The sequence below is a fragment of the Vulpes vulpes genome, chromosome 12 (genome assembly GCF_048418805.1).
Source record: "Vulpes vulpes isolate BD-2025 chromosome 12, VulVul3, whole genome shotgun sequence".
In the NCBI taxonomy this organism is placed as follows: Eukaryota; Metazoa; Chordata; class Mammalia; order Carnivora; family Canidae; genus Vulpes; species Vulpes vulpes.
Window position 1 is genome coordinate 139,328,747 of NC_132791.1, and position 13,261 is coordinate 139,342,007.

The following is a 13,261-nucleotide window of genomic DNA, read 5'->3' on the forward strand; positions in this document are numbered from 1 at the left end:
TCCTTTCTTCATCCAGATGAAATAATTCATTCAGTTCCTGAGCTAAGACTTCAGATCTACTAGAATAGTTATTGATAGGAATTTCTGTGTTATATTAGGTAACACCTTACCAGCATTTGAATAACATGATTTGTAATTGGAATCCTCATTCATCCCGGGAAATTAAATTAATAGATTGCAAAGAAAAGATTATTTCAAATACCTATAGAATGTGTTTGAATGTCGGGGTAGGGAGAGAATTTAAATAGAACATTTTAATTACATGTAACTTGAACTAGTTCCATAAAGAATATAGACTTTCAGGGGCAAAGAATTCTTTAACACTTTGTAAATCATTGTAAAACGAATGAAATACAATCTACAAATGTATATATTCATTTCACTGATGGCTCATTTAATCAATTATCTGTGCCTATTTGCATAGCTCTCTTTCACATGAAAAATTATTAATTCACATATCCCAGGAAGCCTGTCATTCAGAACTCCAGATAAGATGAGCATAGTGTGAAGTCGAATACTTTTAAATAGTGGCACCGTTGACAGTGACAGAGAAGCAGCCTCTATTGGGGTTTGATCAGAATGTCAGAAGCACTGTGAGTTATTTAAGGGATGTATTCTAGGGACTTACAGCGATGCGGTACTGGGAGTGAAGCAGTCTGGAAAGCTGCTGTGCCTGTACCTGGCGCCAGGCCGAAGTAAGCAGAACAGAGAAGAGAGGAGAGGAAGAGCCACCTGAAATCTACAAAGTTGAGATGAGACTCATCAGAACGAAACAGAACCCGTATTTGTTGCTGCTTCCAAGCCGGCAGCTTTGATGATGCGGGTAACCTGCAGAAGAACACAGACTCGGTTCAGTATTAATGAGAAGTGGAGCAGCTCAGGGCTTGGCTGCAGCCCAGAGAGCTGGCAGGAGCTGGAGAAGCTACAGACCCGTTGTGCCTCCAGGCCACGAGAGCAGCCAACAGATCTTCAACAGTGGGGTGTGAGCTGCAGTAGTGCCTGGGCGTATACCAGTTTTCCAAGTGTGAGCATGGCTACCACTTCATTTCCAGCTTCCAGATAACATGCAAGCTCTGTGGCTATCCTGAGCCCTCCAGCTGTGCAGGAATGGGAATGTGGGCAGTGTAGTTCCTGCATAACTAAACTGACACAACACAAACACAGTGGCCTTCACAGTTCACTCCTAGTCAGCTTAGCACTTAGACACACTTCAGCCAAACTTAGCTTCCAAATAAGGTGATAGCAAAATTGTGTTTATGCCAAACACGATGAAATGATCCATCTTACAATCCAGAATTCTCTAGTCCCTTTCTGCGTCTTTGGTGATGTTCCTTTCTCTTCAAGCTGGGTCACAATCCTTCTTGATGCTGTATAACCTAAATTCTGAGATACGAGATTAAATACTATTAGCATCTATTGAATGGTAGCAGAATGGGAGAGAGGAATAAAAACTTTGGTTTATACATATGAATATGATTATATTAAAATAAGAGAAAAGTACTCAGAATTATTACATTCCTTGTTTCTGCCCCTAGTCACAGGACCACAGCTGGTGTTTATAACTACCTTTTTCTGCCAGCCATTCCATATTCCCTCTGTCCTCGGCAAGCACCTCGGATGGTTGTAGTTCCTTGCCACAGAAGATGACCCAAAACTGAGTTCTTGAAGGGCCTGGAAGTAGAACTCTTAGACACTGCTAGTAGGAATATAAAGTGGCAGTCCCCTTTGTGAAACAGCTTAATAGTTTTTTATGCAATTTAAACATATACCTGCTATATGATGCCCTCTATTTATAAGGAAAAAAATATGCCCACACAAAGACTTAAACACAAATGTTTATAGCTACTTTTTGTAGTAGCCCCAAACTGGAAACAACCCAAATATCCATCAAGTGAATAGATCTATACTTGTGGATATTACTATGTATAGAATATTGCTCAGCAATAAAAAGGAATGAACTATTGATACTCCAAGCAATTTGATGATCCCAAAATAATTATGCCTAGTGAAAAAAAGTCTGGACAGAAAGAGTGCCTATTATAAAATTCTGTTTACATAAAAATCTAGAAAATGCAAGTAATCTATAGGGGCTCAAAGTGGTTCAGTGGCTGTCTGAGAAAGAACTCTAGGTGTGGAGGGCATTACAGCAAGGCATGACAAAATTTGGGAATGATGGATAGGCATAGTATCAAGGCTGTAGTGATATCTTCATGGGTATAGTTATAAGTCAAAACTTAACCACATTATATACCTTATATGCAAGTATTGTATGTCAATTATACTGTGGTAAAGTTAAAGATAAAAAAGATTGGACCTAAAAATGGATAATCTGTATGTTCTTGACCAACTACATTGATATCAATGTGGTATGAAATCATACACAGATTTATTTACCTGATCTGCTGCTTTTGAAATTGTGTAATTCTTGACAAGTATGTATTTCATGTGTATTATTTCAGTTTTACACAGGGTTCAACCACACTTTCCAGTGGTTGAGACAAGTGCCATGCGGGTAGAAAGGAAGAAGAGATCACATCAAGTCAGAGGTTAGGGCTTCGGTTTGGGTGGTTGAACTTGAACTTGGTCTTGATGAAAGGTTGAGTTTGTTAGGTAAAGAATCAGAGGATGTCAGGCTGATCAATGTGTACAGATGTAGGTGAGAAATGAGCAGAAGCTCTTTACGTGATGTGCTACAGTGTGGCATTGTACACCATCTTCCTAAATCCTCCTAGCAACCTCATTGGGTAGAGGGATTATTCTCATCTACTACCTAAGAAGCTAAGGCTCCAGGTATCAACTATTTCCTCCAGCCTTAGACTTAAAAGCTGCTTGAGTCTCTGACTCCCAGGGGCACTTGGCTGTGTTTGCAGGATAGTGACAAGTGATGCAGGGATAGAGGTGTAAAGTAAGTGATAAGGTTGGAAATAGTGATGGGGTGAGATAAGCGTTGGCCTTTAGCCAGTGTAACTTATAAAAAGTTTGGACTTTCCAAGTCCACTGGGGAATGAGCAGTGAGGAGAATATTAAATATTTTTGAGCAAGTAGTTCTATTATGATTCTGTACAAGTAATAATAGTTCAGTGAAATGGGAAGGGTAGATTTGAGAGATATTATGAAGCCCAGATTATCAGAACTTAGTGATGAACTGAATATAGAAGAAAAGAATAGAAGAAATCAGAGCTGATTGTAAAGATTTTGATATGAGTTAAAAGAGAAAAAGTGATACATTTGACCAAAAAACAAAACAAAACAAAAAAAAGAAACCTCTGGAGAAGTACTTGATTTTCATGGAAATGCTTTGAGTTCAGTTTGGAACACATTGAACTTGCGATTACGTTAAAACATCCAAAAGAAAAACACTAGCAATCAAGTGATACTACAAAATTAGAGCTTGGGACCCATCCGGTCAGGGTTGCACACTTTGTGGTTCTGCATAAAGATGGGAGAGTGAGGGGCACCTGGGTGGCTCAGTGAGCAAAGCATCTGCCTTCCGCCCAGGTCATGATCTCAGGGTCCTGGGATGGAGCTCTGCGTTGGGCTCCCTGCTCAGCAGGGAGTCTGCTTCTCCCTCTGCCTCTACCCCTCTCCTCTGCTCTCTCTGTCCCTCATATAAATAAATCCTAAAAAAAAAAAAGAAAAAAAAAGACAGGAGAGTAAATCCATGGGGTAAATCCTTGGGGTAAGGCTTGTAGTTTAGAGGGTACAGCAGGGTGTTGGATCCTCTTCATCTCCACTGCCGCAGCCCTTGCTAGGCCCACACCATCTGCACCCAGTCCATGATAGCCAAAACCACCATCCAAGTGGCAGTCATAGCAATTGCCCCAAATCCATCTCCTACATGTTAGCAAGGCATGTGAAGCTCTCCATGATCTGGCCCTCCACCTACCTCTGGAGCTTCATCTCCAGCCATCCAGCGACACTGATGACAACAGTGGTTAAATTAGTCATTATTAAGCACTTTGTCTCTGCCGGTCATTATGCCGTAGGTCAATGTCTTATTAATCCACACATTGACCTTGCTAGTTACATATGATCACCCTCACTTAACGGATGAGGAAACAGGCTTTCAGACAGTGTTACGAAGCCAGTAGTAGTTGGTAAAGCTGAAACATAACCGTCACCTCTCACTACAAAGCCTGGACCTTTAACCTCTGTGCTATTCTCAACTCTTTCTAGCTACTCGAGCATATCATGAAGTTTCTGCCTCCTGTGCCTTTCTTTCTGTATGCTTCCCCTTGCATCTGGACTGCTCTTTTCTTCCCTCCAATCCCCTTAAAGCATCCAACTCCTGCTGAGTCTTTAAGTCTGTGTAAGAGTGCTTGAAGGATGTTTGCCCTGCCCTGGCTGGCTCAGAGCCCATTTTAGCACATCTCCCTTTCACTCTACTAGGCCTATTACTATAATCATCTGTATCCCAGTCTTTCTGTTACATTAAAGGATGGTAAACCTTTTTTAGTAAAGGGCCAGAGAGTAAATATTCTAGGTCTTCTGGCCCGTGCCATTTCCGTTGCAACTCCTCGACCTGGCCATTGTGGTGTGGAAGCAGCCATAGCAAGGCATAGACAAGTGGGTGTGGGTGAATTCCAACACAACTCTATTTACAGACACTGAAATCTGACTCTCCTATAATTTTCAACATGTCACAGAATATTCTTCCTCTTTGGATTTATTTTTCCAGGCATTAAAAAAAAACATAAAAACATTATCATTTTGTGAGCCATAGAGAAGCAGGTGCAGGCTGGCTGTGGCCCCTGAGTCATAGCTTGCTGAGCCCTACATGATAGTGTGAATTTCTTGAGAGCAGATCCAGTACCTCATTGTCGGGGTGACCATACCAATGTGTCATCCAAATGGGGATGCTTTGAGAATAAAAAGGGTTGCTGTTAATGATGCTGGGACCACAGGTGTAAAAGGGAACTGCCCCAGGCAGAGAGAGGGGTAGTTAATCTAGTCACGGTAGTGCCATGTTGGTTGTGCACAGTTTCCCTTGGGGTCTTAATTACTTCAGCTTTGGCTCTTCACTTTAGTCCCCCATTTCCCAGGGTACATTTATTCTTAGTTAATTCACAGGCTTGGGGATGAATGGAAGTTTCTGAAATCCTCTGGAGCAGTGAAGCTTTATACCCATAACAGTGACTGAAGGAAAAAACTGTGTATTTAACAAGTGGTTTTCCAGATGGATCAAAGTGGAACTGTGCATATTCTAAACAACTAATGCATATAATTTTTACCTTTTTTTGAAACTTTTTTTTTTAAGATTTTATTTACCCATGAGAGACACACAGAGAGAGGCAGAAACACAGGCAGAGAGAGAAGCAGGCTCCATGCAGGGAGCCTGATGCAGGACTCCATCTCAGGACCCCAGGATCATACCCTGAGCCAAAGGCAGGTGCTCAACCACTGAGCCGCCCAGGTGCCTCTGCATATAATTTTTAAATATGTCTCTCCCAGAGAATTTTCCTCCATTGAGTGCCAAGAGTGTGAGTTCATATTATCAAAATTAAAATGACATTTACTGTGGACAAAAAGTATAGAACTGAAGCAGAACAGAAGAATTGTTTCATGTTATATTTAATGTCTTCTCTTTTTTTTTTCTTTTTGCAGTTTTTTGAGGTGCCATTTGATTCAAACATGAATAGGACAAAGAACAGACCTCTGGTTCGTGGACAGATCAGGTAAAATCATGAATATAATAAGTCTCTTTCACCTTCTAGAACATTCCTGTGCTTGTTTATCCTGAATCATGCCCCAGTCTTTTGCCTTGAGTTGTGAGGTGAAAATACTCCCACCCCCACCCCCACCCCCACAAAGGGACACGTTGGTGTGGATGCTCAGGGCTTCTTAACTCTACCCAAAGTGTATGACAGAGCACTTAAAATGGATCTAAGATTTACAGTTCTGTGGTGGGAGTAACTCATGCAGTGGATTTCTTTATGAAATTCCATTTTGAAACACGAACTTGTTTCACTTGTAGCGCCTGCGGGTAACAACATTCCATTAACACAGATGATTTCAGACAAATCCATATAGGGTCTCCAAAGAAAGATCTGTCTGAAGCCTTACTTTTTCAGACAAACTGATAATGCTGTTATCTGCCGAGTAAAGCACTACCCCCATTACTCTACTTTCTACCAAATTCAATTAAGTAGAACTAAAAGGCGTATAAATATTTTAATATCACTAATGGTTAATAATTAAGCATTTTACTTCCTGGAGACCTTGAAACTGGCATTTTAAAGTATTTTTTAAAATCCAGTGGATATTCGTAAGCCAAGAAGAATAAAATGAACCAAATGGTTTTACTGACTATTCTAAATCAGTGAATCCTCTCATATTTCCAGGCAATGCCCTCATGGAGCCTAAAATGTATTGGGGTAACACTTGTGGATCAAATAATCACACATATTAAGTGAAACCATAAAGGAAACATGCAGGTACTGTCAGAAGTCTATATAAAAAATGATTTTTAATATTAGCTGTTTGGAGCCATTCAGTTCTTAAATGAATTTAAAATACCATTATATTGCAGAAAGCAATGAAAACATAGAAGAACAGAAATCTCATATCTACTGATACTCGATTTCTTTTTTGAAATATAAATAAAGCCATCTGCGTTTTTATTTAAAAATGTCAAAAGTACTTTTATCTGAGTGAAGTTGTTCTAGAAGAGCAAATGCAAGCTCTGTAGCCTATCTCAAATGCTAGAAGCTGCTCATGCCACTGCTCGGATCGCAGGGAAGTCCTTATGCCTTTCTTCAGGGAAATCAGGCTTCTCTGGAACCAAGGGAAATGTGGGACAAGCCCAGCAAGTAGCCATTGGGCATATAAGAATGATCAGATAAAGGCCTGCCATTCTCCTGGTATCTCATCTTACTTTGCCCATTGTGGCTGTTTTCTGCACCCAGGGAAGCCAAATCTACCAGGGCATCCAGAGAGGGGCCTTGGTAGTTGGCATTGGCCCATCCTTTACGGGAGAGAGGTTGCAGCACAATTATTAGTCTTGCTAAACCGGTACCTTCCTCTTTTGTTGGCAAGATGACCCGGGCAGGATCTCATTTATGATAATACACCCTAATTGCTACCTAAAGTAGCCTCTAAAAGGGCAAATTATAGGGCTGGAAAAAAGATTCCAGCTTATGTTAAGAGCTAGGATGTATTTTATTTAAACAGGTACAAAGAGTGGTTACAAGTCTGGGGCAGAAGAAATATTGCACTGAGAATCATGGTTTTAAAACTGAAGACTTTGTATCTTGCCAGTTAGTGTTTATTATAACCTAGTGAATGATCATCTACTACACAGATATTTTATAAGTGGGTAGCTGTGGGGCTATAGTAGAACGTCTTACAGACCACCCATTAGCATTAATTTCTCAGCCCTGGTGGTTCTGACATTCACAGTAGCTATTGGGCACTTAAGAGCAAAGCCCAGCCAGTTTATTTTGAAATTCTCGATTTGGTGTTTACTGCCCCATATGATTTGGGCTGCTCTGCCTAGTTGAATCTATCCCACTTCATAGATTTTGCAGTTTGGCGCATGAAGTAAGTTCCCGACATTATTGACAGGCAGCAGTATAGTAAGTCTGGGAAGGAAATCCTCAGACATCTTTGCTAATGACAGCTGTTTGCACGTTTGTACCTAGCTTGGCCTCTCTCTGTTCTAAAGAAATACTGTGAGCATTTACAGTAAAATAGACACGTGTGTGTGGCATTAATTTTTTTTAGTCATTGCAGTTTATTTTGAAGATTTTTACTGACATAAATAAAATTAGGGATGCTCAGTGGTTGAGCTTCTGCCTTGGGCTCAGGGCGTGATCCCAGAGTCCTGGGATCAAGTCCTGCATTGGGCTCCCTGCATGGAGCCTGCTTGTCACTCTGCCTGTGTCTCTGCCTCTCTGTGTGTCTCTCATGAATAAATAAAATCTCTTAAAAAGAAACAGTTATTTGGAGCGATCTTACCTGTTTTCAAAGTTTGCTTTAAAAAAATGTAAATATTTCTGGGCACCTGGGTGGCTCAGTTGGTTATGTGTCTTCTTTCAGCTCAGGTCATGATCCCAGAGTCCCAGGATCGAGCCCAATGTGGACTCCCCACTCAGCAAGGAATCTGCTTCTCCCTCCGCCCCTCCCCTGTTCATGCTCATCTTTCTCTCTCTCACTCTCAAATAAAAATAAAATATAAATATTTCAGTACTTACCAGGCAGTAACATAAAAACGAAATTTAGATTAGCTTCTAGGGTTAGGGAGAAAGAAGCAAAACACTTGGAAAGGGAAAGACCTCAGAACGTGGAAGTTGGATGTGTTTCCGTTACCAGGCCTGCATTGGTAGGACCGCTCAGTGGCGGCATTACCAAATCCTTCCTTCCTATGGCCACCTGCAGGACGCATTTGTAGGAGAATGTTGTCCCTGTAGAGGAGTGTGCTAGTTACCAAGAGGTGGGTGGCAGGCTCTCCATTCTCTTAGGGTCACAGTGAGGAGGTGGTGGCCCACGTGTCTAAGGGTAGGAAGTGCTGCCACAGAGATACAGTTCACTCTACAAATGTATTTTTGAATGCACCTGCCAGCTGGGCACTACGCTAGACACCAGAAGTGCCTTGGTAAATGCTGCAGGAGGCACCTGCCAGGAGATGGAGGGTCACAGAGAGAACCTGACCAAAACTTCAGGAGTCCAGGGTGACTTAGTTGAGGGGTGAGGTCTTGAAGCTGAGAATGAGAGGATGAGGAAGAGCTGACCCAGCCTGATCTTTCCCACGTTCTTTCTGCTTCTCCCTCCTCTGGCCACACCTTTGCTGGTGGTCTGTAGCCTCCTTCTGATCTCGTTCTCTCTACAGACACTGCACTCTACACTGTCTATACCTCCAGGCCAGACCACTCTTCTGTGCAGAGACCCTTTGAAAGTCTTTTCTGGGTGCCTCTCTAGGTATCTCAGCTCCGCTAGTGTGTATCCCAGTACATCACTTCCCCTCCCACACTGTCTTTTGGTTAATTGACATTCCAAAGTCAGGCACCTCTCAGTTACCCTGGACTCTCTGTCCCTCCTCCTTCATCCAACTATGGACTAGACTGTCTTTCCAGCCCCCAAGGGGAGCCCTGGAGTCTGCTCTCTCCTCCCAGTGTACTCCTGTCAGAGCATCCCGGCTTGCCCTGGTCCTTATAACCACACCCCAGCTGATCTCCAGCCACTCTTTCCTTCTGGCTTACAACCTTTGGGGTCTTCTAAATATATTTAAGAGGAAATATTTGTTTTCTGTGCTTTGCTGCATCTTTAAGGCCTTTCAGGGTCTGGTCCCTCCCAGCCCTTCCAGCCTCACCTCCTCACAATGTTCACCTTTTCTCATTCACCCCTTTGTGTCTCTTATGACTCAGTGGAACTGCTGGTGTTTTCACCAGAGTGCTGTGCTTGTCTCGCTAGGTATGCTAACCTTCCCCTTCCATGGCCCCAGTGTGTTTTATGCCAAGCGTTCCCTCCCCCAGAAGGGATAGCTCCTCCCACACTCCAGTGAGGGGAGTTAGACGTTTTGTCTTGGAACTCTCGCCTCTGGGCATGCCTCTGTCCTAGCACCACGTAGGGTACCATGTACTGTTCCTTCGTGCCTCTGGCTTTATTATGTTGTGTGTTCTTCCAGGACAAAGGTTGAGTCTTCCATCTGTGTATCCCCAGTACCCAAGCTCATTTACATGAAGCAATCTCCTGAGTGCCTGCTTTGTGCCCAGCACTATTTCTAATGCCATGATACAGTAGGGAACAGAGCAGACAAAAGTCTGGAACATCACAGGGCATGCATTCCAGCCACCACATCTGGCAGATAGCTGATGCTTAATGACGGATGGCTGTATAGATGGATGGATGGACAGATGGACAGATGTTAGAGAAGTAGAAATGACTTCCCCAGCATGATAAATACAGAAGCAAGGACTCTGAGACAGGAATACTTAGCACATGGCACCAAGTGGGTGAGAAAGCCATTGAGACAGGCATGAGGAATTTGTGAGGAGAAAGCGTGAGCATGAAGGTGGGGGGTGTTCTATAGACCTTGACTGACACACTGACTCTGGATAGAATAGGCGGAGAATAAAGCAAAGGCCATGCCAGGTAAGATGCACATGAGGAGCAAAGGTGTAAGGAAGGGAGTGCAAAATATGTGTTGAAGGATAAAAATAAATGACTTGGCCAGACTCAGAGGGAAGGATTTGAAGGAGTGTAGTAAGGAAGCAAAGCGGGAAGGAGGCTGAGAAAACGTGCCTGCCACACCAAATTGTGAGGGCTGTTCTGTAGGGATTGGACCGTAGTCTGTGTTGTGTTGGGGCGGGCTCTTCAGCGGCACAAGACAAGAAAAAGAAATAACAGGCCTGCATATTGGAAAGGAAGAAATGAACCCTTCATTCACAGACAATGGGACAGGTTCACACGAAAAATTCAAATGAATCTACAAAAAAGCTACTAGAACCAGTAAATGAATATAGTGGGGTCATGAGACACAAGACCAGGACACAGAATCCAGCTGCAGGAAGCTAGGCAAAGAATTCTTACATAAAACACAAAAAGCACAAACCATAGATGGAGTAATAGGTAAATTGGACTTCACCGAAATAAAAATTTCTGCTCTCCCAGAGACACTTCTGAAAATGACCAGACCAGCCACAGAGTGGAAGAAAATACTTGCAAAGCATGAAGCTCACGAGGAACTTGTGTCCAGAATACATACAGAATCCCTGGAACTCAATAATAAGAAAACAACCCAATTAAAAAATGGGCAAAATATATAAACAAACACTCCACTAAAGTAGAACTACACATATCAAACACATAGAAAGGTTTTCAATATCACTAGTCATTAGGGGAAATGCAAATGAAAACCACAGTGAGACACCACTGTGCACCTATTAAAACAGTTAACATTTTTAAGACAATAATACCAAGTGCTGGCAAGGATGTGGAGTGACTGGAATTCTTCTATGTGGCTGGTGTGAATACAGAGTGGTACAGTTACTTTTTGTGGAATGGTTTGGCAGATTCCTATGAAGTTAAATGAGATTTGCCATATGACCCCACTACTGTGTGTGTCTGGAAACATAAGTCCATACAAAGACCTGTGCATGAATATTTGCAACAGTTTAATTCATGATTGCTGAAAGCATCCTAACTGCCCCTCGGGTGGTGAGTGTGTGTGTAGGTGCCATGACATGGATACAGCTCAGAAGCATTACAAGTGAAAGATGCCAAAGGTTACACACTGTATGATTCCATGTGTGTGGCATTTTGGAAAGCCAGAACTTCAGGGACAGAAATCAGATCAATGGTGACCAGGAATTGGGGGGTGAAAAGAAGGGGATTGAGGACAGAGGAGCATGAAAGAACTTTGTGAGGGACAGAAATATTCTATATCTCGGGACACCTGGGTGGCTCAGTGGTTGAGTGTCTGCCTTCAGCTCAGGGCGTGATCCTGGGGTCCTGGGATCAAGTCCCACATCGGGCTCCCTACAGGGAACCTGCTTCTCCCTCTGCCTATGTCTCTGCTCCTTTCTCGGTGTCTCTCATGAGTAAATAAATAAAATTAAAAAAAAAAAAAGAAATACTCTATATCTTGAGCATGGCAATGCATACACAATTATGTATCTTTTTCAGAACTCAGAAGTAACCATTTGCCTGAAATGTGTGAATTTTACTGTGTGAAAAACGACTGGATTTTCAGGGTACTTGGTTTTCCCTGGGGACCATATTGATGTAAATTGCAGATCATAAGATTTTGGAGTCACACCACCTGGGTTCAGAATCCAGCTTCTCTACCTGCTTTACCAGGCAGGAGCGTCATAGGAAAATGTTCTGTTCTCTTCTGTAAAATGGGGATAATGCCCTTACCCCGTGGGGTTAGATGAGAATGCAGCCCTTCTTCTAAAGCAGACAGTGAATGACAGTGAGGTCATCCCTGTGGTGGTTAGTGCTTTCTCAGCAACCATGTGCTCAGCATCTCTGGGTGTTGGGCTCCAGCTAAATGCTGGAATATGCCTGACATGACCCGAGTCCTGCCCTCATTACTGTCCTGTGGGGGAGGCGGAAAATAAACCAGTGAAAAAATAAATTGTAAAAGGTCACTCTAGGTGGCCGTCGATTGCACAAACAGATAATATAGAGCAATTGGTGGAGACCCCTAGAAAAAGAGAAGTACAAGGACGCTGCTCTTGAGGAAGTGGCATATGCGTTGAGGCCCAAAGGGTAAGGATGCAGGGCGGGGGAGCGTCATCGGCAGAGGGAGCAGCAGGTGCACAGCCCAGGTGGTCAGGGTGTGCCTGACACAGTAACAGCGTAGAGTCCACCGTGGCCAGAACGAGCAGAGTGGTGTGGGGTGAGGTCAGAGGGACACCACAGTGAGAAGTCTAGCTTAAATCCTGTGTGCCATGGGAAGCCAGAAATGAGTCCAAAGTACAGGATCGGTGTGATGGCATTTATGATTTTGAAAGAACTCTTCAGAATGTACCACAGCATCACAAGAGTGAGCAGAGGCCTAGTACAGGTCCAGGGGAGTGAATGATGGCCTGGACCGGGATGGTCACAGTGGAAGTCAGGTTTGCCGTTTCTCATTCAGAACGCCGGCTGGCCACTACTGCCTGCAAGTTCACTTGAAATGTGCCTGCTTTTCAAAGCCTTTCCTCTCCTGTGGATCATGAGTCTCGCACAGATAAACTCTGCCAGTCCCAGCCTCCCTGCTTCTACTCCTCCCTTGCCTGTCTACCTGCCTTCTTGAGTTTTTTCTCTTGCACAACTTCTGTATGTCCCTTAAGGAATGTCTCCCTATCTGCATGTAACACCATGTTTCTTCAGTCCTGCAGCCTCTGTACCACAAAATTCATCAGGAGGTAGAGTAGCAAAGCAGATATGAGAACCGAACCCCCAGAGAAGTAGCAGCCCTGCTGTCCAGCCAAGTGCTCACAGCCACCACAGCAAAAATACGTGACTGGTCCAGTTGCCAGTTCCCAATGTGTAGACAGAAAGGAGTCGACCCTGCAGAGAAACAGACCTCTTCAGGAATCCCCATCTCTCTCCACAACTGGGAGCCATAAAGGCAGAATGGTCTGACTGCCCAGCCATCTAAATACTGACTTCCTTTTGTCACTGCTTTCATTGAATTCAGTGATTCTTGAACTTTAGTGGACATTATTTCCTGGAATCAGACGTATGTAAACTTGCCTGCACTTTCTGGATCACTGCAGGGGATTTCATAGGATAATATTGAGTATAATGTATTTTCACCGTAGGGCTGACCTAA

General features: G+C 43.2%; 1 protein-coding gene across 1 annotated transcript in view; it reads left to right on the forward strand.

Moving 5' to 3' along the window:
- COX10 (cytochrome c oxidase assembly factor heme A:farnesyltransferase COX10) overlaps positions 1–13,261 on the forward strand; it is a 127,393-nt gene that overhangs the window by 83,322 nt on the left and 30,810 nt on the right. Inside the window, exon 5 of the mRNA XM_026005529.2 lies at positions 5,605–5,675. Coding sequence (XP_025861314.2) covers positions 5,605–5,675 — 71 coding nt within the window. The remainder of the gene's footprint in view (positions 1–5,604; positions 5,676–13,261) is intronic.